The following is a 27205-nucleotide window of genomic DNA, read 5'->3' on the forward strand; positions in this document are numbered from 1 at the left end:
GCAAAGTATCTTCAGTGAATACAGCAGCAAAACCCACCAATAAGTTTATTTTTAAAAAGATGAAAAGAGCCTCAAGCTAGCCAATGTAATTTTATTCCAAGAGTTCAAGGTTAGGCTAACCTTAGAAATTTAACAGCATAAGGAGGAAATATTTTATATAGTTTCTCTAAAATTGTCCTAGTCTGTTAATTGACATTTAATTTAATTTATAATTTATATTTATTTTATTTGAGGGAAATTTCCATATTTATTACTTCAGATATTTTTATACAAAACAGAAAATTTTTATCCATTTATTCAAATTCTCTTTTCTATTGTTTGATAGCATTTTGTCATTTTCTTCCTATAGGCCTTGCACAACTCAGGTTTATCACTAGATCTGTCCGTTTTAATTTGTTTTAATTTTACTGTTGTGAGATTATTCTGTTTTCAACATAATCTTTATTTTTGTGGATAAACTTTATTTTGTATATTAATTTTATATGAATTATTTTTATAATTTTCGGTGATTTTTATATAGTGTAATCCCTTTGATGGTGAGTGAAGAAAGCAATATATTTTTAGTGCAATACTAAAATAACTTATTTTAGGGACTTACCTGGCGGTCTAGTGACTAAGACTCCATGCTTCCACTGCAGGGGGCACAGGTTCCATTCCTGGTCAGGGAACTAGGATCCTGCATGCCACACGGCATGGCCAAAAAATAAAAATAAAAAAGTAACTTATTTTAGATTTAGTAAGATTCACAGATAAGTAATTTCTGAAACTAAAATATTTCATATTTATTATCAAATAAAGATGTCCTTCTGGAGCTTTTGTTTTAAAATTTGATTTTCTTTTTTATTTTATCATCATATGTCTAGAACACGAGGCCTATTTGAAAGATATTGTAGAACTACGATGGCACCTTGAAGATAAAACTCATCGACTAAAACGTTTGGAGGAGGAAAAGGAGAAATTAGAAGAAGCTAATGCAAAGCTTCAAGCAGACATAGACAACGTGATTAAACATCGCCCTCTACTGCTTGCAAAGCGAGACCAGGAGCTTGTAGCTCTGAAGGAACATTATCAGAAAAAAACTGAGGTAAAGGAATAAATGAATGGATTTGCATTTTACAGATTGTTTCTTAGTTATAAAAACTTCAACTATAAGAAGTTAACATATCTTTCAAGGGTTCATTCTCGTTGAAAATTGACCTGCTGTTTATTTTCTAAAGGAATTATCAAGTGACACACAGTACAGTTGATTGATATTCATTTAAACTTTTCCCATACTTTTAAACTTAGGAATATTAATAATATTTAGTAGTCTACTAATACGATTTTGGAGATTTAACACATTATGGTATTATTTGAATCCGTAAATCAAACTTAGAAAGAATGTCATCAATTTCATTGTTGATGAAAATATGTAACTGACATGAGCAGCCATGATCATGTTCCTCTCTATGTACATGTGAATTTTTCTTGGCTGTATATCTAGTGGAGTATCTACTGAGTCATGGGTTATATACATTTTCAACTTCATTAGATAAAATCACATTGCTCTCCAAAGTGTCTCTGACAGCTTATATTCCTAAAGTAGTAGCAGTGCTGGAGACGTCCCATTTCTCCACTGTGGACAAGAATTCTAGTAGTATCATTTTTTCTTAATAGTAGCCCCCTTATTTAGTTGGATGGCAATGTGTCAGGCTAAAAGTCATCCCTCAAATTGCCTTTACTCATGGTATTTCTAATGAGATGTAGGTAGGAGTTATATAGGGGTTTTTTTAGGAAAGCTTCTTGAAATGGACTGACTCACTCAGAAGTAGCACCCTTAGCCATCTCCTAAACTTACAGCAACCCAGATATGACAGCTGCAGCTCTGATTTGATTTTATAGCACAAAGCAACCTTGGGAATGGAACCCAGATCCAGAATGGCTGAATAGAAAGGCAGAAGATACCTTGTATCTATTTCTGGGAGAGAAAAATAAACTATAATCTTGTTTCTTTGACTTATTTCTGCTATAGCCAAACCCAGTCCTAACTGATCCACCTCACATTTTTGTCAACATTTTTATTGTCATACTTTAAAGTTTGTCAATAGGTGTGTGAATTGGTATCCCTTTATTATTTTAGTGTGTTTTTCCCCGATAGTGGACATAGGCATTTCTGAGTCAGGGGTAGCAGGGTTGTTGAGCAGCTGGAAGACCATGCTTGGTAATGGGAGGAAAATATGAAAACACATTCTAGCAGATCAAGAAAATAGCAACCTTTGCGTAGAGCTTATCAGAGTCACTGCGATGATTAATTTTTTGAGTCAACTTGGCTGGGCCAGGATGCCCAGGTATTTGATCAGACGTTATTATAGATGTTTCTGTGAAGCAGTTTTTTGGATGAGATTAACATTTAAATCAATGGACTTTTAATAAAGCGATAGGCAAGAAAAATAAATAAAAGGCATCCAGATTGTAAAGGAAGAAGTAAAATGATCTCTGTTTGCAGAGGACATGATCTTACATATAGAAAATCATGAAGAATTCACAAAACAAACTATTAGAGCTAATAAACAAGTTTAGTAAAGTTGGAGGATGCAAGCTCAACACACAAAACTCAGTTGTATTTTCATATACTAGTTTTGAACAATCCAAAAATGAAATTAAGAAAACAGTTCTACTTAATACCATTAAACATGATAAAGTAGGAATAAATTTAATAAAGTGCAAGACTTTTTCACTAAAAACTATAATATTTTGCTGAAATAAATTAAATTAGACCTAAATAAATAGAAAGATAATCCGTGTTCACGGATTTGACTTAATATTGTTAATATGTCAATGGTACCCAAAGCTATCTTCAGATTAAATGCAATATCTGACAAAGTCTCAAGATCTTTTTGCAGAAATTGAAAAGCCTGTTCTAATATTGATACGGAATTGCACGGGATCCCAAAAAGCCAAAACAGTCTTGGAAATGAAGGACACCTTAGAGAATTCACACTTTCTGATTTTAAAACTTAGTACAAAGCTGTAGGAAGCAAAAAAAAAGTGGCATTTGCATAAATACAGAAAAGTAGAGAGTAGAATTGAGATTGCAGAAATAAACCCATTTATCTATGGTTAATTGCTTTTGACAAGGGTGCCAAGACCATTTGTGGGGAAAGAGTAGTCTCTTCAACAAATGGTGCTGGGACATTGGATATCCACATGTATTCAAAAGAGTAAAGTTAAGACCCCTACTTCCCAGCACATACACACGTTAATTAAAAATGGATCATAATTCTACATGTAAGAGCTAAAACTATAAAACTCTTAAAAGAAAACTTAGGGGTAAATCTTCATCACCTTGAATTTGGAAATGGTTTTTTTAGATATGACACTAAAAGCATAAGCAACATAAGAAAAAATAGAGAAATTGGACTTCATCAAAATTAAAACCTTTTGTCCATTACAGTACACTACCATAAAAGTAAAAAGACAACTTACAGAATGAGAGAAAATGTTGCAAATTATATATTACAAAAGGTGTAGTATGCAGGATATATAAAGAACTTTTATAATTCAACAACCAGAAAAGACAAACAACCCATTTAAAAATGGGCAAAAGACTTGAGCAGACATATCTCCAAAAGACATAGAAATGGGCAGCAAACACATGAAAAGATGGATGCTTAACATCATTAGTCATTAGGAAAATGCAAACCAAACCCACAATGAGATACCACTCATACCCATTAGGATAAAGTTAAAAACAAAGTGTAAGATAACCAGTTTGGGTGAGGATGTGGAGAAACTTGAACCATTGTACTCTGCTGGTGGGAATGTAAAATGGTAGAGCCACTGTGGAAAACAGTTTGGTGTTTCCTCAGAAAGTAAAACAGAATTACCATATGCTTTAGCAAATCCACTCCAAGGTATATACCCCCAAATAATTGAAAACTGATGTTAAAAAACAAACAAAAAGGGCTGCCCTGGTGGCGCAGTGGTTGAGAGTCCGCCTGCCGATGCAGGGGATGTGGGTTCGTGCCCTGGTCCGGGAGGATCCCACGTGCCGCGGAGCGGCTGGGCCTGTGAGCCATGGCTGCTGAGCCTGCGCGTCCGGAGCCTCTGCGGCGGCAAGGCCACAGCAGTGAGGGGCCTGCGTACCACAAAAATAAATAACTAAATAAATAAAAAGCAAAACACAAAACGCTTGTACGTAAATGTTCATAGCAGCACTGTTCAGAACAGACAAAGGTGAAACTGTCCAGTGCCCTTCAACTGATGAATGACTAAACAAAATGTAATACATCCACACGATGGAATATTATTCAGCTGTAAAAAGAAATGAAGTACTGATGTATGTCACAACGTGGGTAAACCTTGAAGCATTATGCTAAAAGAAGCCAGGTACAAAAGATCACATATTATATGATTTCATTTAGCTGAAATATCCAGAATAGGTAAATCCATAAAGATGGAAAGCAAATTCATGATCGCTGGAGGGTTGGAGACGTGTAAGATAGTGTTTTGTTTGTAATATAGCTTTGTTTTGTTTTGTTTTATTCTGCTGTCTTGACTGAGGTCCTGGCTAAAGGCCTGCTGAAGCAACCCAACAGCTTAAATAATGCAAGACCTCTAGCCAATGTGCTTGAGCCTTAATACATTGCTACTTGCAAACTAAGCTCAAAGGCTCAACGTGACCTTCAAATTCTACAAGCAGCTCAGTCTCATAACACTGTGGAGCCACAAAAATATTATTAACATCAACCTAGGAGAGTATCCATGTGGGAAGGTTGTACCAGTCCCACACTGAGCCCGTCCAAGAGCTTTCCTTGGAGATGAATTTGCCTCATATGACATCACCAATGACCCCAACACTGAGACCACCACCCCAGCAATACCTATGGGACAAATTGGACACAGGACATTATTTATTGCTTTTCTTCCTTTGATAGTAGAAATTCTATTATGTTTCCTGAGCCTTTGTTTGCTTATCCCATCATCTTGGTATAATCCTGGCTCCCTGCCAAAGTCTCTTCCCCTACGTTCCTGTGCCTAAAGGAAAATCTTGTAGAGGTTACTAATATCTGCTATTCTAGAAATTAATGGGCACGTAGGGACAGTTTTATGTCCTCCCCTTCCAAATCTGTATACATTTTGCTGTATTATATTGCCTCTAGTAAGGCTAGGACCTTTGCTGGCTGAGATCTCCACTACAATGCTGACTAGAGGGAGTAATATTTGGCATCATTGTCACATTCCCAGTTTCAAAGGGGAAGAATTAATAAATTTTTTTCTATTAAGTAAGATGTTACATGGTGCTAGACTTGATTTGCTAATTATTTGTTTAGGGTTTTAAATCTAAATTCATGAATAAGAAGGTCATATAATTATTTAATAATGTCCTTGTCAGGTTTGGGTTTTAAGGGTTTGCTAGATTTTTAAAGGTAACTTGGGAGTATTTCTTCTTTTCCTATTATCTAGAAGAGTGCGAAAGACTAACATTATTAATTAGCATTTACTATTGAAGCCATCTAGCTAAAGTTTTCCAGTTTTGTTTCTTGTTTGTTTTGGAAAGGTTTTTAATTACAAATTCAATTTCCTCAATAAGATTGTTCAGTTATTCTGTTTCTTCCTGTGTCCATTTTGGTTAGTTGTAGTTTTCTAAGAATATGTCCATTTCATCACAATTTCAAATTTTGTTGGAAGACTTTCTTAGTATCCTTTTATCTTTTCTATAGTCTATAGAATATGTAGTGCTTTCCTTTTTCATTCCTGATATTTACTTGTGCCTTCTCTTAAATGTTATATATTTATATAAGTTTATAACATGATATATCTTCTTCTGTATACACGATAACCATCCATCACCATACAGTTGACCCCCTTTACCCACTTCTCCCTCCCCTTCCCTTCTGGTAACCACTACTCTGTTTTCTGTATCTACATGTTTCTTTGGTTTGGTTTGGTTTGTTCACTTATTTTGGAGTTTTTTATTTGTTTTTTACGTTCCACATATGAGTTAATAAATCACACGATATTTGTCTTTCTTCATCTGACTTATTTCACTTAGCATAATACCCTCAAGGACCGTCCATGTTGTCACAAATGGCAAGATTTCTTTCTTTTTTTATGGTTGAGTAGTATCCGTTTTATAGATATATATACGTGTGTGTGTGTGTGTGTGTGTATATATATACCACATCTCTTTATCTCTTCATCCATTCATCCCTTGATGGGCACTTAGGTTGTTCCATATCTTGGCTATTGTAAATAGTGATGCAGTGAACATTGGGGTGCATATATATTTTCAAATTAGTGTATTCATATTCTTTGGATTAATACCCAGAAGCAGAATAGCTGGATCATATGGTAGTTCTGTTCTTAATTTTTCTGAGGAATCTGCATACTGTTTTCCATAGTGGCTGCATTCCCACTAACAGTTCACAAGGGTTCCCGTTTCTCCACATCCTCTCAGCACTTGTTATTTCTTCCTTTTTTGATAATAACCATTCTAATTGGCATGTGGTAAAATCTCATTGTGGTTTTTATTTTCATTTCCATAATAATTAGTGATGTTGAATACCTTTTCAAGTATGTGCCTGTTGGCCATCTGTATGTCTTCTTTGGAAGAAAGTCTATTGCTGTACACCTGAAACTAACACAACATTGTAAATTAATTATACCCCAATAAAAATTTTAAAAAAAGAAACAGGATGGCAGGATGCCCCCCCCCCCAAAAAAAAAGGTCTGTTCAGCCCCTTTGCCCATTTTTAAAAATTGAAGTACAGTTGATTTACAGTGTTGTGTTAATTTCTGGTGTATGGCAAAGTGATTAAGTTATACATACATATACATTCTTTTTTATATTCTTTTCCATTATGGCTTATCACAGGATATTGAATATAGTTCCCTGTGCTATACAGTAGGACCTTGTTGTTTATCCCCTTTGCCCATTTTAAAATTGAGTTGTTTGGTTTTTTGTTGTTGTTGAGTTGTATGAGTTCTTTATATATTTTGGATATTAACCCCTTATTGGTTATATGATTTGCAAATATCTTCTATTCGGTAGGTTGTCTTTTTGTTTTGTTGATGGTTTCCTTTGCTGCACAGACTATGTAATTATGTACACATAAAATCTAGACAAGTCCACAGATGAATTACAGTTGCATACAAAGGTAAAATTTTAAAATCCATACATTACTATATACCAGCAACAAATCTGAAAATAAAATTTATTTTAAAATAGCATTTGTTAGAGCATAAAATAAAACATATCTAGGAATAAATGTAACAAATGATATGCAAAGCCCCTATTCAGAAAACTATGACTATTACTGAGAGAAATTTAAAAGTGCTACATAGATAAATATGTTAATGTATTAGAAGGCTAAATTTTGTAGCATTCGCTCCAAATTGATCTGTAAATTAAATACAGTCACAAAATCTCAACAGGTCTCTTTGTGGACCTTGACAAGCTAATTCTAAAATGTATGTGGTATATGTATACAATGGAATATAATTCAGCCTTTAAAAAGAAGGAAGCCTTCCATATGTGACAACATGGAGGAACCTGGAGAACATTATTGTGCTAAGTAAATAAGCAGGTCACAGATAAATACTGCATGATTCCACTTACATGAGGTATCTATAATAGTCATGCTCATAGAAGCACAGAGTAGAATGGTGGTTGGTAGGGGCTTGGGGAGGGGAAATGGAGAGTTGTTTTTCAATGGATATAAAGATTTAGTTATGTGAGATGAATAAGTTCTAGAGATCTGCTGTACAGCATAGTGCCTACAGTTTACTGTGTTGTACACTTAAAATTTTGTTAAAAGATAGATAATCATGTTAAATGTTCTTATCACAATAAAATTAATACAATGAAATAAAAATTAATGAAAATTACTGCTGTTTTCGGGAGGCTACTGCCTCATATAGATCCACCACTCGGCCCCTGGGTAAAGGACTGCTCCCTCCTTAGTACCTTGTTCTACTCCTCTCCCTCCAACTTTCCAACAGGACATCCTGAACTGGAGTTCCTTCCAACCATGACCACTACAACCACCCTTTCCCTTTAGTCTGATAGAGAAGAGAGGCCGGGAGAGAGAAGGGAGTATGTCTATGATATCTAATAATTAATGAAAACAATAAAAATGGAATATTTTGGGCCCTTGCATTAAGATAGTAATGGTTATTCATGAGTGAGAAGATTATAGGTAATTTATAAAATTTTCTTTTTTCATCTGTGTTTTCTGATTTTTCTACAATATTTGAACAATAAAAAGTCATAGTTTTTGTAGGTAAAAAAATAATGATTTTATTTTGGTCATGTTAACTGGGATATTAAAGTCATTTTCTTCAGTAACTTTTCTACATCTCTAGTATTGATGCCTCTCAGGGTAAAAGAAACCTGAAACTACTGTGCTAAACAATAGACTAAATATGGAAAGAAAATTGATATAAAGAACGTTTATAATCTAAATCAAAACTACTTTAGGGGCTTCCCTGGTGGCGCAGTGGTTGGGAGTCCACCTGCCGACGCAGGGGACACGGGTTCGTGCCCCGATTCGGGAGGGTACCACATGCCGCGGAGCAGCTGGGCCCGTGGGACATGGCCGCTGAGCCTGCGCATCTGGAGCCTGTTCTCCACCACGGGAGAGGCCACAGCGGTGCGAAGCCCGCGTACCGCAAAAGAACAGAACAAAACAAAACAAAAAAAACCAACTACTTTAACTCCCTTCTCTGATCTTTCTCTTGTCTGATTATTTTAATTAGCCATTAAGTGCATATATTAGCACACATATTTTTATTTCTAGGTAATGGAACTATACAAACAGGTTCATGGAGAACATGAAGAAGCTGTAGAAAATCTTGAAAAAGTCAAATTCAAAGCTAAACAAAGTAAAATAGACATGGAAAATGATATTCGTGATGATGAAATAACCATAGAAGCCTACAAGTAAGTATTTTTCACAAATGTTACTTATAGCATTTAGAAGTAAAATATTAATTAAAATGTAATATATATTCCTGTATAAGAAATTCAGATAAAGAGAAAGGGAAGAATCTAAATTGCCACATCTATCTTGTTACCAAGTTTATGTATAAATTAAAATGTCTTTTACATATGTAAACTAATTGTGTATAAATTCCTAAAGCAGTATTTTTCTGTGTCATTTTAAAGCTCTTGATACATGTTGCCAAATTGCCTGTGGCTATGCTATAACAGTATATATCCCTGCTAACTATGTGAAAAAGTAACTCTTTGAAAAAAGATTCCAGCATGGGATACTATAAAAAACAAATTATATAGCCTTGTATTAATTATAAGCATAGCATCTAATTAATTAAACTCATTTTTTTGATTTCTAGTAAAATGTAATATTTTAAATATATATAGATTAATTATATTTTGCATATTATTGACTTTTTATTACATTTCTGATGTATTTATATTTTATGATATTCTTCTACTTCCTCTTGTTGGTTTTAAATTCTTCATGTTTCTGTATGATATAAAATTTTTATTTATTCAAACTGATCAGTGGTTTAGTACAGAAAAAGTCATACTCACTATGGAGCTAGAGTCAAGTAAATATAAGCAAAATGAAGAGCAAAAGTTTGTACCTCATCCTATGATCTGGATAACATGCACTTATTAAGATATTTATATTTCCTCACATCTGATGTCTATTTCAACATGTGCTTAAACATTATTTTTTTAATTGAGAATATAGTATAAGTACAATATTATATAAGTTATAGTTATACAACATAGTGGTTCACAATTTTAAAGGTTATACTGCATTTGTAGTTACAAAATATTGGTTACATTCCCTGTGTTGTACAGTATATCCTTGTAGCTTATTTATTTTATACATAATAGTTTTTACTTTTAATCCCCTAAACGCTTTCGTGCCCTCCGCACTTCCCTCTCCCCACTAGTAACCACTAGTTTGTTCTCTATATCTGTAGGTCTGTTTCATTTTTGCTGTATTCATCAGTTTGTTTTAGTTTTTAGATTCCACATATAAGTTATATCATACAGTATTTTTCTTTCTCTGTCTGGCTTATTTCACTTAACATAATACCCTCAAAGTCCATCCACATTGTTGCAAATGATAAGATTTTATTCTTTTCTTTTTTATTTTTGAGTTTCATTTATTTTTTTATACAGCAGGTTCTTATTAGTCATTCATTTTATACACATCAGTGTATACATGTTAATCCCAATCTCCCAATTCATCACACCCCCACCCCCCACCACTTTCTCCCCTTGGTGTCCATACGTTCTCTACATCTGTGTCTCTATTTCTGCCCTGCAGACCAGTTCATCTGTACCATTTTTCTAGGTTGCACATATAGGCATTAATATACGATATTCGTTTTTCTCTTTCTGACTTACTTCACTCTGTATGACAGTCTCTAGATCCATCCACGTCTCTACAGATGACCCAATTTCATTCCTTTTTATGGCTGAGTAATATTCCATTGTATATATGTACCACATCTTCTTCATCCATTCATCTGTCAGTGGGCATTTAGGTTGCTTCCGCGACCTGGCTATGTAAATAGAGCTGCAATGAACATTTGGGTGCATGTGTCTTTTTGAATTATGGTGTTCTTTGGGTATATGCCCAGTAGTGGGATTGCTGGGTCATATGGTAATTCTGTTTCTAGTTTTTTAAGGAACTTCCATAGTGTTCTCCATAGTGGCTGTATCAATTTACATTCCCACCAACAGTGCAAGAGGGTGCCCTTTTCTCCACATCCTCTCCAGCACTTGTTGTTCATAGATTTTCTGATGATACCCATTCTAACTGGTGTGAGGTGATGCCTCATTGTAGTTTTGATTTGCATTTCTCTAATAATTAGTGATGTTGAGCATTCTTTCATGTGTTTGTTGGCAGTCTGTATATCTTCTTTGGAGAAATGTCTATTTAGGTCTGCCCATTTTTGGATTGGGTTGTTTGTTTTTATAATACTCAGCGGCATGAGCTGTTTATATATATTGGAGATTAATCCTTTGTCCGCTGATTCATTTACAAATATTTTCTCCCATTCTGAGGGTTGTCTTTTCATCTTGTTTATGGTTTCCTTTGCTGTGCAAAAGCTTTTAAGTTTCATTATATCCCATTTGTTTATTTTTGTTTTTATTTCCATTACTCTAGGAAGAGGATCAAGAAAGATCTTGCTGTGATTTATGTCAAAGAGTGTTCTTCCTATGTTTTCCTCTAAGAGTTTTATAGTGTCCAGTCTTACATTTAGGTCTCTAATACATTTTGTGTTTATTTTTGTGTATGGTGTTAGGGAGTGTTCTAATTTCATTCTTTTACATATCACTGTCCAGTTTTCCCAGCACTACTTATTGAAGAGACTGTCTTTTCTCCATTGTATATCCTTGCCTCCTTTATCATAGATTAGTTGACCTTAGGTGCGTGGGTTTATTTCTGGGCTTTCTATCTTGTTCCATTGATCTATATTTCTGTTTTTGTGCCAGTACCATGTTGTCTTGATTACTGTAGCTTTGTAGTATAGTCTGAAGTCAGGGAGTCTGATTCCTCCGGCTCCATTTTTTTTACCTCAAGACTTCTTTGGCTATTTGGGGTCTTTTGTGTCTCCATACAAATTTTAGGATTTTTTGTTCTAGTTCTGTAAAAATGCCATTGGTAACTTGATAGGGATTGCATTGAATCTGTAGATTGCTCTGGGTAGTATAGTCATTTTCACAATGTTGATTCTTCCAAGCCAAGAACATGGTATATCTCTCCATCTTTTGGTATCGTCTTTAATTTCTTTCATCAGTGTCTTGTAGTTTTCTGCATACAGGTCTTTTGTCTCCCTAGGTAGGCTTATTCCTAGGTATTTTATTCTTTTTGTTGTAATGGTAAATGGGAGTGTTTCCTTAATTTCTCTTTCAGATTTTTCATCATTAGTGTATAGGAATGCAAGAGCTTTCTGTACATTAATTTTGTATCCTGCAACTTTACCAAATTTGATTACCTCTAGTAGTTTTCTGGTGGCATCTTTAGTATTCTCTCTATATAGTATCGTGTCATCTGCAAACAGTGATGGTTTTACTTCATCTTTTCTGGTGTGCATTCCTTTTATTTCCTTTTCTTCTCTGATTGCCGTGGCTAGGACTTCCAGAACTATGTTGAACAATAGTGGTGAGAGTGGACTTCCTTGTCTTGTTCCTGATGTTAGAGGAAATGCTTTCAGTTTTTCACCATTGAGAATGATGTTTGCTGTGGGTTTGTCATATATGGTCTTTATTATGTTGATGTAGTTTCCCTCTGTGCCCACTTTGTGCATAGTTTTTATCATAAATTGGTGTTGAATTTTGTCAAAAGCATTTTCTGCATCTATTGAGATGATCATATGGTTTTTCTTCTTCAATTTGTTAATATGGTGTATCACATTGATCAATTTCCATTTTTTGAAGAATCCTTGCATCCCTGAGATAAATCCCACTTGATCATGGTGTATGATCCTTTTAATGTGTTGTTGGATTCTGTTTGCTAGTATTTTGTTGAGGATTTTTGCATCTATATTCATCAGTGATATTGGTCTGTAATTTTTTTTTTTGGTAGTATGTTTGTCTAGTTTTGGTATCAGGGTGATGGTGGCCCATAGAATGAGTTTGGGACTGTTCCTTCCTCTGCAATTTTTTGGAAGAGTTTGAGAAGGATTGGTGTTAGCTCTTTAAATGTTTGATAGAATTCATCTGTGAAGCCATCTGGTCCTGGACTTTTGTTTGTTGGAAGATTTTTAGTCACAGTTTCAATTTCATTACTTGTGCTTGGTGTGTTCATATTTTCTATTTCTTCCTGGTTCGGTCTTGGAAGGTTAGACCTTTCTAAGAATTTGTCCATTTCTTCCAGGTTGTCCATTTTATTGGCATAGAGTTGCTTGTAGTAGTCTCTTAGGATGCGTTGTGTTTCTGTGGTGTCTGTTTTAACTTCTCCTTTTCCATTTCTAATTTTATTGATTTGAGTCCTCTCCCTCTTTTTCTTGATGAATCTGGCTACTGGTTTATCAATTTTGTTTATCTTCTCAAAGAACCAGCTTTTAGTTTTATTGATCTTTGCTATTGTTTTCTTTGTTTTGATCTCATTTATTTCTGCTCTGATCTTTATGATTTCTTTCCTTCTGCTAATTTTGTGTTTTGTTTGTTCTTCTTTCTCTAGTTCCTTTAGTTGTAAGGTTAGATTTTTTTATTTCAAATTTTTCTTGTTTCTTGAGGTAGGCTTGTATAGCTATAAACTTTCCTCTTAGAATTGCTTTTGCCACATCCCATAGTTTTTGGATCGTCGTGTTTTCATTGTCCTTTGTCTCTAGGTATTCTTTGATTTCCTCTTTGATTTCTTCAGTGATCTCTTGGTTTTTTAGTAATGTATTGTTTAGCCTCCATGTGTTTGTGTTTTTTATGTTTTTTTCTCTGTAATTGATTTCTAATCTCATAGTGTTGCGGTCAGAAAAGATGCTTGATATGATTTCAGTTTTCTTAAATTTACTGAGGCTTGATTTGTGACCCAAGATATGATCTATCCTGGAGAATGTTCCATGCACACTTGAGAAGAAAGTGTAATCTGCTGTTTTTGGATGGAATGTCCTATAAATATCAATTAAATCTATCTGATCTATTATGTCACTTAACACTTGTGTTTCCTTATTAATTTTCTGTTTGGATGATCTGTCCATTGATGTAAGTGAGGTGTTAAAATCCCCCACTATTATTGTGTTACTGTTGATTTCCTCTTTTATAGCTGTTACGGTTGCCTTATGTATTGAGGTGCTCCTATGTTGGGTGCATATATATTTATAATTGTTACATCTTCTTCTTGTATTGATCCCTTGATCATTATGTAGTGTCCTCCCTCATCCCTTGTAACATTGTTTAATTTAAAGTCTGTTTTATCGGATATGAGTATTGCTACTCCAGCTTTCTTTTGATTTCCATTTGCATGGAATATCTTTTTCTATCCCCTCACTTTGAGTCTGTATGTGTCCCTAGGTCTGAAGTGGGTCTCTTGTCGACAGCATATATGTGGGTCTTGTTTTTGTATCCATTCAGCAAGCCTGTGTCTTTTGGTTGGAGCATTTAATCCATTCACGTTTAAGGTACTTATCAATATGTATGTTCCTGTGACCATTTTCTTAATTGTTTTGGGTTTGTTTTTGTAGGTCCTTTTCTTCTCTTGTTTTTCCCACTTAGAGAAGTTCCTTTAGCATTTGTTGTAGAGCCAGTTTGGTGGTGCTGAATTCTCTTAGCTTTTGCTTACCTGTAAAGCTTTTGATTTCTCCATCAAATCTGAATGACACCCTTGCTGGGTAAAGTACTCTTGGTTGTAGGTTCTTCCCTTTCATCACTTTAAGTATATCATGCCACTCCCTTCTGGCTTGTAGAGTTTCGGCTGAGAAATCAGCTGTTAACCTTATGGGAGTTTGCTTGTATGTTATTTGTCGTTTTTCCCTTGCTACTTTCAGTAATTTTTCTTTGTCTTTAATTTTTGCCAATTTGGTTACTATGTGTCTCAGCCTGTTTCTCCTTGGGTTTATCCTGTATGGAACTCTCTGCGCTTCCTGGACTTTGGTCGCTATTTCCTTTCCCATGTTAGGGAATTTTTCGAGTATCCTCTCTTCAAATGTTTTGTCTGGTTCTTTCTCTCTTCTCCTTCTGGCATCCCTATAATGCAAATGTTCTTGCGTTTAATGTTGTCCCAGAGGTGTCTTAGGCTATTTTCATTCTTTTTTCTTTATTCTCCTCCGCAGCAGTGAATTCCACCATTCTGTTGTCCAGGTTACTTATCCGTTCTTCTGCCTCAGTTATTCTGCGATTGATTCCTTCTAGTGTATTTTTCATTTTAGTTATTGTTCATCTCTGTTTGTTCTTTAATTCTTCTAGATCTTTGTTAAACACTTCTAGGATCTTCTCGATCTTTGCCTCCATTCTTTTTCTGAGGTCCTGGATCACCATCACTATCATCATTCCGAATTCTTTTTCTGGAAGGCTGCCTATCTCCACTTCATTTAGTTGTTTTTCTGGGGTTTTATCTTGTTCCTTCATCTGGTATATAGCCCTCTGCCTTTTCATCTTGTCTATCTTTATGTAAATGTGGTTTTTGTTCCACAGGCAGAAAGATTGTCATTATTCTTGCTTCTGCTCAAAATTGTATTCTTTTTTATGGCTGAGTAATATTCCATTTTACATATATATATGTATATATGTATGTATATATATACATGTATATATATGTATATATGTATGTGTGTGTGTGTATATATATATATGCAAGCCATATCTTCTTTATCCATTTATTCTACTGGTGGAACTTAGGTTGCTTCCATATCTTGGTAATTGTAAATAATCCTGCTATGTATATTGGGGTGCATGTATATTTTCCAATTAGAGTTCTTGTATTTTTCAGATATATACCCAGGAGTAGAATTGCTGGGTCATATGGTAATTCTATTTTTAGTTTTCTGCGAAACTGCCATACTGTTTTCCACAGCGGCTGCACCAGTTTACATTCCCTCCAACAGTGTAGGAGGGATCCCTTTTCTCCACATCCTTTCCAAAATTTGTTTTTTTTGTGTTCTTTTTGATGATAGCCATTCTGACAGGTGTAACGTGATAGCTCATTGTGGTTTTAATTTACATTTATCTTATGATTAATGTTGTTGAGCATTTTTTAATGTGCCTGTTGGCCTTTTGTACGTCTTCTTTGGAAAAATGTCTGTTCAGGTCTTCTGCCCATTTTATGATTGTGTTACTTGTTTTTTGATGTTGAGTTGTATGAGCTGTTTATATATTTTGCATATTAACCCCTTATCAGTCATGTCATTAACAAATATTTTCTCCCATTCAGTATGTTGTGTTTTTGTTTTGTTGATGGTTTCGTTTGCTGTGCAAAATTTAAGTTCCTTTTTTTTTTTTGATTTTATTTCCCTTGCTTTAGGAGACAGATCCAAAAATATATTGCTATGATTTATGTCACAGAGTGTTCTACCTATGTTTTCTCCTAGGAGTTTTATGGTTTCTGGTCTTACATTTATGTCTTTAAACTGTTTTGAGTTTATTTTTGTATATGGTGTGAGAAAATGTTCTAATATTCTTTTACATGTAACTCTCTAGTTTTCCCAGCACCACTTGTTGAAGAGACTGTCTTTTCTCCATTATACATCTTGCCTCCTTTGTCATATATTAATTAAGTGTGTGAGTTTATGTCTGGGCTCTTTGCTCTATTTCATTGATCTATGTGCCAGTTCTTGTGCCAGTACCATACCGTTTTGATACTGTAGCTTTGCCGTATAGTCTGAAATGAAGGAGCGTGACTCCTCCAGGATTCCTCCTCTTCTTTCTCAAGGTTGTTTTAATTATTTGCAGTCTTTTGTATTTCCCTAAAAATTATAAAATTATTTGTTCTTGTTCTGTGAAAAAAGCCATTGGTCTTTTGATAGGGATTTCATTGAATCTGTAGATTGCTTTTGGTAGTATGGTCATTTTTACAATATTAATTTTTACATCCAAGAACACAGTATATCTTTCCATCTATTTGTGTAGTCTTCAATTTCTTTCATCAGCATCTTATAGTTTTCTGAGTACCTGTCTTTTACCTCCTTAGGTAGGTTTATTCCTAGGTATTTTATTCTTTTTGATGAAAGAGCAAATGGGACTGTTTCCTTAATTTTACTTTCTGATAGTTTGTTAGTGTAGAGAAATGCAACAGATTTCTGGATATTAATTTTGTATCCTGCAACTTTACTGAATTCATTGATGAGCTCTAGTAGCTTTCTGGTGGTGTCTTTAGGATTTTCTATGACTACTATCATGTTACCTACAAACAGCGACAATATTACTTCTTCCTTTCCAATTTGGATTTTTTTTTTTTTTTTTTTTTGCGGTTTGCGGGCCTCTCACTGTTGTTGCCTCTCCTGTTGCGGAGCACAGGCTCTGGACATGCAGGCTCAGCAGCCATGGCTCACAGGCCCAGCCGCTCCACGGCATGTGGGATCTTCCCGGACCAGGGCATGAACCCATGTCCCCTGTATCAGCAGGCGGACTCTCAATCACTGCGCCACCAGGGAAGCCCTCCAATTTGGATTTTTAAAAATTTCTTTTTCTTGTCTGATGCTATGGTTAGGACTTCCAAGACTATGACGAATAAAAGTGACCAGAGTGGGCAACTTTGCTTTGTTCCTATCTTAGAGGAAGTGTTTTCAGCTTTTCACCAATCAGTATGATGTTATCTATGGGTTTGTCATATATGGCCTTTATTATGTTGAGGTATATTCCCTCTATTCCCACTTTAAGAGTTTTTATCAAAAATGGATGTTGAATTTTGTCAAAAGCTTTTTCAACATCTATTGAGATGATCCTATGCTTTTTATTCACATTAACTAATTTGTGGATATTGAAAAATCCTTGTATCCCTGGGATAAATTCCACTTGATCACACTGTATGATACTTTAAATGTTTCTTTGGGTTCCATTTGCTAATATTTTGTTGAGGATTTTTGGATCTGTGTCCATCAGTTATATTGACCTGTAATTTTCTTTTTTTGAGATATTTCAGTCTGGTTTTGGTAACAGGGTGTTTCTGGCCTTGTGGAATGAGTTCAGAAATGTTCCTTCCTCTGCAGTTTTTTGGAATAGTTTGAGGATAGGTGTTAACTCTTCTCTAAATATTTGATAGAATTCACCTGTGAAGCCACCTGGTCCTGGACTTTTGTTCACTGAGAGTTTTAAAATTACTGATTCAATTTCATTACTGGTAATTGGTCTGTTCATATTTTGTATTTCTTCCTGGTTCAGTCTTGTGTGATTGTACATTTCTAAGAATTTGTCCATTTATTCTAGATTGTCCATTTTATTGGAATATAGTTGTTCATAGTAGTCTCTTATGATCTTTTGTATTTCTGTGGTATCAGTTGTAACTTCTCGTCGTTCATTTCTTTTTTTTGGTGGGGGGAAGGGGGCCCTCTCTCTTTTTCTTGATGACAGAAGAGAATTTTTTTCATTAATCTATTTGGCACAAACACATGTTTGTCCATATTAATTACAAATACAACATTATCCATCTTGTACCATTTTCTAAAATTTTTCCTTCTCAATTTTGAATTAGCTGGTGATTTTTATAATTAATATTTAGATGGACCCAAAGGCATATTATTATTACTTCCGTTACTCATTATTATTTGTTACACCATATAACTTACTCGTTAATTTTCTTCTCATTTACGTACATTTTCTAGAAGTTCTTTTATAAGCATCAGTGGAGTCATAAATGCTTTATTAAATAAAATTTTAAAGATATGTTTAATTTTCCTTCACTATTTTTTAAGAATTAACAGACATATAGAAACATGATTATGTGTGCTATCAAATGTATACATTTATGATTTTTTATGTATATGTATATACACTCATGTCACCATGCCCCAGGTTAAGATATAAAAAGTTTCCAGCATACTAGAAGTTTTTTCTTGTTCTCCTTCTCAGTCCATACCATTCTCCTAAAAAGTCATCTCCATTCTGACTTCTATCACCATGGTTAGTTTGGTCTGTTCTTGAATTCCATATAAATGGAAACACACAGCATATATTCTTTGGTGTCTTGATTGCTCTACTTTATAGTAATTCTTAACAGGTAAAATGATTCTTCCCATTTTATTCTTCTAAATTTATTCTGATTTAGCAGATACAAGAATGATGAAATCTAAAGTACCAGTGGGGGCAAACCTAGTAACAAAGTTTTACACTGAAAAATTCTTAGAAGGCTGAGGAATTGATGGCAGCAGTTGATGCTTCAGGAAATAGGGATGAGGAGATAACTAAAATAATACTTAGCTCCTGCATTCCATGACACTGGGCAATTGCTCACTTCTTAGTCAAAATCTAGTTTATTATCTGGACTGGGGAAATGGATACCACTGAGAGAAGAAAAATTAACTTCATAAGGAGGAAATTTAACCAAACATGTACATTTTAAATGCTCAGGCTCCCAATCTCTCATTATTGATCTGGCTTCTAGAATTCTGATAGGAAGCCTGTACTCTCCAGATATGGAAGGGTAAAGGAGAAGCTTCTTGCCTATTTGTTTGTTGCTTTAATTTTCATTTATATTGTGAGATTATATCTTTCAGTTTCAGTTATATCTTTCAGTTCATTTGACCCTACTCCTAAAATCAGGCTTATGCATGATAGCATAGCCTGGGCAAATTCAGTAAACACATCATATATTTATTGGCCATTGGCATTTATTTTCTTGTGAATTCTTGTTTATCTTCTCTGCTCGTTTGTCTCTTGGGTAAGTTTTCCATTCCATATTGCATTGTAGGATTTTATTACACACAAATGATTTAATCTTTGATCTCTTATATGGGTTTCAGATAAATCTCCTACTCTATTATTTTGTTTATGGTGTCTTAAAAAATTGGGCTTATCTGTATTACTTGCTAATATTTTATGCAAGTTATACTTTTGTCATTTTCTCACTGTACTTTTTTCATATATTAAACTCTAAGACCATGCTTTAAAGTGACTTTTATATTTGGAACTTGTTTTCTACCTACCAGATAAGGGATTATGTAGCTTTACAGATTAGCACTGGTCTTTTCTGTGACATGTCACATAGGAAAAAGATCCCCTTGGCAACTACTTCTCTTAAATAGGCCCCTTGTTTTCCTAAGCTGTAGTTTACTGCTTTTTAGCTCTAACTGTGAGGGAGATAAGACAGTACACCAGAGCTTTAGTAATGTGTGATCTTTCCACTTTTACAGCTTCTTCTCTTCTCTTACTTTTTTCCTCTTTCTTTTTTTCTTTCCTTTCCATCCCTGTACTACCCAACCTCTGAATCAAAGGTGCTTAGGTCTCTCACCTGGAATCAAATCAAAAGGTGGTTTATTTTAAATAATTTACAAATCACTTTTCTCTCAGTTCCTTTCCATCAGAAACAAATTGAAGTTTTTTTCACTACTTACTGTTTATATCTAAGTAGTACTTTTCAGGAGTTTCTTTGGGATGGGAAAAATTTTAGGAATAGATAAATTGCATTAATCTACATGGTTAAGTCAGAAGCTAATTCAGCTATAAGTTAAAATATAATTTCCCCTTCAGTGCGGATAAAATCAACTGTTTTTTCTCTTAGGAAAGAGATAGATAAACTTAACAGTCTGTTTAATTTCCACTGTACATCAATACAAGAAGTTAATATTAATATTGAGAATGAAGAGGCAATGATTAAATTATTGAAGGAAACAAGGTCATCAAGAAAGGAATTAGCTGCTTTATCAAAACCGGTGAGTTTTCATAATTAAAATTTTTAAAAATACTGACATTAGCTTTGTGCCATGGCTATCTGAACTTACTCTCTGTTAATAATTAAATGACAGTTAGCCAGTTTCTTTCTATATTGGTTTTCTATTGCCTATTACCAGAAATTTAGCAGCTTAAAACAGTACCCAGTTATCATGAAGTTTCTCCGGGTCATAGCTCAGCTAGTTCCTCTGCTCCAGATCGTTCCTGATTGAAATCAAGGTGTCATCAGCCCTGCATTTCTTTCTAAAGACCCCAGGATGAATCTGCTTTCAGGCTCATTCAGTTTTGGCAAAATTCACTTCCTGTGGTTTTAGAACTGAGGTCCTTGTTTCCTTGGTGGCTGTCAGCCTGGGATCATTCTCAGCTTTTAGAAGCTACCTGCATCCCCTGGCTGGTGGTTCCCTTCAGGAATGGTGAGCTGAGTCCTCTCACACTTGGTGTCTCACTGATCTTCCCTTATGACTCATCTTTTCTGCCTTCCTCTCCTGTTGCATCTCATTCACTTTAGTAAAAGGAAGCACTAGTAAAACGAAATAATAAAATGATGAAAAGAAATAATAGTTCAGTAAAAGGCAATAATATACATATTCCTGTACCAATTTGCATTCCTACCTAGAGTTAAGAATGGGTTTTTTGCGAGTTTCTATTATAAGGCTCTTGAATTATGTTTTCATTATGGCTTTTTAAATTAATCTATAATTAAGAGTGAGACTGAGCATATATTTAATGGCTTTTTTGGGGGAGGGTCATTTGTATTTCCTTTTCTGTGAAAAACCTGCTCATGGTTTTTACCCTATACATTGATCGATGTTTTTTTTTTTAATTGATTTGTAAGAATTTGTTTTATGTTACAGATTCTAAATATTTTAAAGTTACATGTTAAAAATATTTTCACCCAATCTTCTTCCGTTTCTTTATGGTAACTTCTCAGGAAGAGAAACTTCAGTTTTACTGTAGTAAGATTTAATATTTTCCTTTGAGCTATGTTTTTCTGAACTTTTAAAATAAATTTTTTATGCCTTTGAGTCAAAAAATATTCTTTGGTATTTTATTCTAAATGGCTTGAAATTTTGCTTTTCATGTTTAATAATGCTTTTAGATTAAATATGTTTAAAATATTCAAAAAAATGAGTTTTTTCTCATTCTATTACTTACAAGTTTAGAAGAAATAAACTATCTGCAGAATTTTAGGAATGCATATTTTACTTGCCAGATATGAAGCATAATCAATTTGAAATTCATATATTGGTATGATGTGAAGTGAGGTTCCAATTACATTTTTCCTTATATAGAAAACAAATTGTTATAACTTACTGTATTTACTTATATATTAATATTTAGAATCATCTCTCACATATGGGGCTTCCTTATTTGTTTTGTGTGGATCTCTTTTTCCATTCTCTTTTTAATTTGTTTGGTCTACTTAACATGTTTATCTCCATACCTAATGTCAACATTAATAAACTTCTATTATGAGCTTTGATTATCTATTATGATGAATCCCCCAGTCTTACAGTTCTTTAAGAGTTTTAGGCTATTCTTGACCTTTGTGCTTCCATTAAATTTCAGCATTTTTTTGTTCATTTCCTTCATAAATTTTACTGGAATTATGATTGGAATCTCATTCATTTATGTATTATATGATGGAGAAATGAAATCTTTATGATGGGGTCCTTAAACATAAACATGATCTATCTCTCCATTTATTTGGGTAGTTTTACTAAATTGGACCTTAATCAATTTCTTGGAACTTCGTCAAAGGCAGACTCTCTCTGAAAAGTCAGCCTGTGATCAGTCAGACAGATTAACCCTTCTAACTGCACTAAATGTTAAAGTTATTTATTTTGAATTGATTTTTAATGTAATTCTGATTTGTTCATAAAGGTAGTATATATGGTAGATATTATTCATATTTTGTTAAGGCTTAATTTATTTCATACTATATAGGTAAATTGTGTAAATTTTTGATTTTGGAAAAATGCTTTCTCTGATAATGGAGTGCAGTTCTACATAGGTTCATTTTGTGAACTGTGATAATTGGGTTATTTAACTCTTTTATATTTCTGATTTATTTTCTGACTAATGCATCAATTGCTATGAAAGCTGTATTAAAATATATCTCAGTATGATAGTGTATTTCTTTATTTTCATTTTTTTCTATCCATATTTTTGCTTTACATAATTTGAAGCCATATTTTAGATGAAACTAAGTTTAGAATGTTTCTAATTGATTATTTTCTTAAGATGTGTTTTATTTATATGTTTTGGGGCTATAAATTTTTAGAATCTTTGGAATGCATATTTCACTTACAGATGTGAAGTCGACATCATTAAATTCTTTTTGAACAGTTTAAGGACCATATGTACTTTCCTGACATATATTCTATTTTCCATCATGTTATGCCTATTATTTAGTAATTCCTGTATTAAGATAATTTCTTATTAATTTACACAATAAATGTTTGATAATATTCATTCCCAGTTTAACACATGGCTCTTTCTTTTTATCAGACATTTCTAATTGGCATTGTTTTTTTTCTTGTTACTAAAGTGTATCTTTTACAAGCTTCTTTAGTGAGCTGGATTGGAATTTCTCAAAATTTTCTTTCTCAGAAAATTTTTGTATTTTGTTTTTATTTATGCAATGTAGGGGGTATGCACCTGAGTTAAGATGGGAGTGGCTTACACCACTGCATAGGCAATGTAGAAGAATCCAGAAATAGGCAAGGCTGAAAATCACTAAACTAAAACACACTGGGCTGAAGTGTCAGAGGGGATGAGTTGGGATGAGTAAGTGGGAAGAAACTGATCTTAAATAGGTAGTGATACAAGTCTCTTTGGAATCTGCCCTTGTTTTCAACCTCCAACTTCTCTCTTGCTGCCTCTTTCCCTCTAACTATTCTCTAGCTACTGGACAAACTGCAAGACACCAGAATGTGCCATGGGTTTCCTTCTTCCAGCTTTTCATAAATACTGTTCCCTCTGATTATGATGTCAGTGTTTAACTCAGCTCATCTTCTCCATCCTACTGTTGTCTGGCTGAATCCTCTCATTTTAAACTTCAACTTGGAAAATTGAAGGAAAGTTCTTGGAGAAACCATTTCTTCACTTTGTTCTGTCTGCTTTGAACTCTCGTACTCTGTGTTTACCTCCATACTTGTACTGTTACTGGCACCAACAGTCTGTTAAAATCAATGATTACTTGTATACTTCTTTTTAGATTATAAGCTTTTTAAAGACAGGAAATGCATTGTGATTTTTGTTTTCTCTGTGTAACTTGCACAGTGCCTGTCCCATATTAGGCACTCGATAAAATGTCATAGTAGACATTCAAAAAAAGCCATATTAGGCTTGTCGAATGAGTGAATTAACTAATGAATAAAGGAAGGGAGGGAGGGAGGGAGGTTGGCAGGGAGGGAGGAAGGAAAGAAGGAAGGAAGGAAGGGCAATGGGGGAAAATAACTTCACCTTGTGAGTCTGGAAAGCACTTGATGAGGTGGAATGTAGACTGTAGACACTGAAATAAAATATAATGTTAAATAGTTACGACCTCAATTTTCTAATCATGTTGAAATTTATCATTTATAAAAATATCACTGGTAATAAAATATTTTCAAAGAGGGAAAATTCATTCACTAAACCTAAAATCACTTTTTAATTTTTTTGATCATTTCTAAAATAGCAAGTCTGGCCCTCCATAACAAAATGTTATTTTTGATGAGATACTGTGAATGTATTTATGAAGTTAGTAATATTCTTCAATTATGGAAATCATTTGTGGGCTATCATACTTTATAGAGAAGATGAGAACATGATGAAGTTTAGATATACTTTTTTTCTGTATCTTCCTCATTATAAAAACCTTTAAGCTAGATTTGCAAAGTGGGCATATTAAGCACTCAATTAAAAGCAATGATGTGCATTATTTCCGTGCATTATTTTTTGGTATGCAATCGGCACTTCTAGTTCAAGAGAAAAATAAAAGATTAGTGCTGCCTAAGTGCACACACAACCTAACTGATCCTTTAAAATTTCAAGGCATATCATGCTTTCAATTTAGAGTCTTTACCTCATTAATGTACACTTTTCTCCAACTAGTGTTGTCATTGTATCTATGAAAATACATTTTTCCTGTCTCATTTATGCAAACAATGGATTTTGTAACCTAGAAAACATCTTGAAATTGGTTAAGTACTTTAAAAATATTGTCAAGATCAAATTTGTTTTAAATGTAGAAGTAAAGCTGCTTTTCTATAATTTTTCCCCATGTTTTCTTTGAAGTCTACTTCTCCCATAGTTCAGGAATTTGTTTTTAGAATATAATTTCATCATCTGCAACTCTTTGTTTCTTGTGATATTAAAGAAACGGCCATCTACGTTTCATTTTATCCAGTCATTTGATAAAATAATACAAATATGATGTTTAAAGATATAGAAAGCCTGGGCTTCCCTGGTGGCGCAGTGGTTGAGAGTCCGCCTGCTGATGCAGGGGACACGGGTTCGTGCCCCGGTCTGGCAAGATCCCACATGCTGCGGAGCGGTTGGGCCTGTGAGCCATGGCCGCTGAGCCTGCGCATCTGGAACCTGTGCTCCGCAACAGGAGAGGAGGCCACAACAGTGAGAGGCCCGTGTACCGCAAAAAAAAAAAAAAAAAAAGATATAGAAATCCTTTGTGATTTTCATATTTTATTAAACAATGACAGGCATACAAAATATTTTTCATAATTTAGTTTACAGATAAAGTTTGTAAATAAGCGAATTCCTCTTACATATATGATATTTTCATATTTTTGGATGTTGTCTTTTTTAGTAGACATTTAATATTTATTGCTAACTTATTGCTCTAGACACTGTAAGTATAAATCCAAACACCACAAAACATCTATTAAACTATACCTTTTGATTGATATTCTTATTTCAAAATCTTTCAAATTAAGCAGTTTATTTATTAAAAATAAATAAGCTAATAATTATCATTAATACTATTAATGTACCGAATAGGAAACCAGTCTAAAGAAGCAGGGTGATTTATCTCATGCACACAAAGTTATGAAGTGATACAGCCAAACTGCAATGCAATTTTTGTTATTGTTTTATTATATAATATTTATGTGTTATATGGATAAAATGTGGTAACATATATAAAATTACACATTGCTAGTTTTTTTCACCATCAGGTTTTAATCTCTTATTATGTCTATATTTTGTGTGACATGTATAAAATATTAAATAACATCTATGAAATTGGCTTTCTTTATTTCAATTTTTATTTTAAAGAAGTTGTTAATGTTATGTAAATATTGATTTCAAACCTATGCTCATTATCATTTTAAAGATTTTAAAAGTATACTCAGGTTATAAAAACTATCAGGAATAGATGATTACTTTCACAGAATGTAAGCATCTGTAAAGATGATTTTAAATGGTTTCTCATTTGACCTATTGAAATGATGTATTATATTAAAATTAAATCATTTTTAAATTCTTAGGGTGAACTCTGCTTGGTTATGGTTTATTCTTTTAATTTACTGCTGAGTTTGATTTGCAATTATTTTATATAAGATTTTGCATCCATATTCATAAGTTAGTCTGTATTTCAGTGTTCTTAATTTGTGCTATATTTGATAGATTTTCTTATCAGGATTATGCTGGTTTTGTAAATAAATTGTGAAGCTTTTCTCCCTTTCTGTTACCTGGAGAATTAAGATAGATTTAAATAACTTTTTCTTAAAATTTTCATAAAACATCTTGGTGAAAATATGACTGTTGCTTTTAATTTTTTTAGATTGTTTGAATTATTGTTTTATTTTTCATAGACAGTTGTTTTATTTTATGATGATTAGTCTTATCAGGCTATATATTTATCCTTGATATTCATTTATCATTTTTAATGGTCCTAGAAATAATCCAAATGGATTAAAAATTTCAAATGTAATATAATATGATATAGAATTCTCTTTTATACTTTTGCTTATCTCTTATTTCTAATCGTATATGTATTTTTCACTTTTTAAATGAGATTTTTCAAATTTTTAAAAATTGAATTAAAAAATAGATATGGCTCTTGGACTTAGTAATTCTACAATTTTCCAACTTCTGAAATGTTAATGTATGTTTCTATAGTTATAATTTTCTTTTTGTTTCTTTAGGTTTATTCTCTTTCCTTTTACTTTCCACTTTCCTGTTTTGAATGCTTCATGTTTTTGGTTTTAAATCTTTCCCTAAGATAAATTGTATTTCTTGTTATACTTTGCAGCAAAACCCCTTGAAAGGATTTTCTGTGTTCATTATTTCTATTTCTCTCCTTGCAATCCCACTTCAAATGATTTCCAGTCAGGCTTTCACCACTATACTACACTGCAGTTGCTACTAATGGATCCTATTTTCTTCCTTATGATCCTTATAAAATTGGTGGGATTCATTACACAAACTGTTATCTAAAATTATTTTAGACACTTTTTGAATGGCACAAATACTTAATTTTATCCCTCAAAGTTTAGAATACACTCATGTGAGTAGAAGAAATTACTGATCTATGATCTCACTATTTAAGTATAGTCACTGTTAATATTTGTTTTATATAGATAGGCTTGTAGTATATTTTAAAAGGATATTATATGCATACAGTAATGATGACATGTTTCTCTTTATATAAAAACATTGCAAAATCATTTTATATTTTACAATATAATTTTAATCATTGAGAGTCTCTTAGTCCCTTGTTACTGGACATTTAGTATGTTTTCATTTTTTAAGTATTATAAACAAAGCTGTTATAAATGTCTCTAAAACTTTAAAATATTAACATAACTACTAATTTTAACAAAAAATATTGTGATGGAAAAATAATGAAAGTTGAATCGTGGTATAGTATTAGAAGTTCAAGTAAAAATCATATGCCTTATATTTCTGATAAGT

At 33.4% G+C, this 27205-nt stretch overlaps 1 protein-coding gene across 1 annotated transcript in view; it reads left to right on the forward strand.

Moving 5' to 3' along the window:
• CCDC178 (coiled-coil domain containing 178) overlaps positions 1-27205 on the forward strand; it is a 366636-nt gene that overhangs the window by 46153 nt on the left and 293278 nt on the right. Inside the window, exons 7-9 of the mRNA XM_004273779.2 lie at positions 864-1084; positions 8781-8923; positions 20118-20268. Of these exons, the coding sequence (XP_004273827.1) occupies positions 864-1084; positions 8781-8923; positions 20118-20268 (515 nt within the window). The remainder of the gene's footprint in view (positions 1-863; positions 1085-8780; positions 8924-20117; positions 20269-27205) is intronic.

The sequence above is a fragment of the Orcinus orca genome, chromosome 15 (assembly GCF_937001465.1).
Source record: "Orcinus orca chromosome 15, mOrcOrc1.1, whole genome shotgun sequence".
Classification (NCBI taxonomy): domain Eukaryota; kingdom Metazoa; phylum Chordata; class Mammalia; order Artiodactyla; family Delphinidae; genus Orcinus; species Orcinus orca.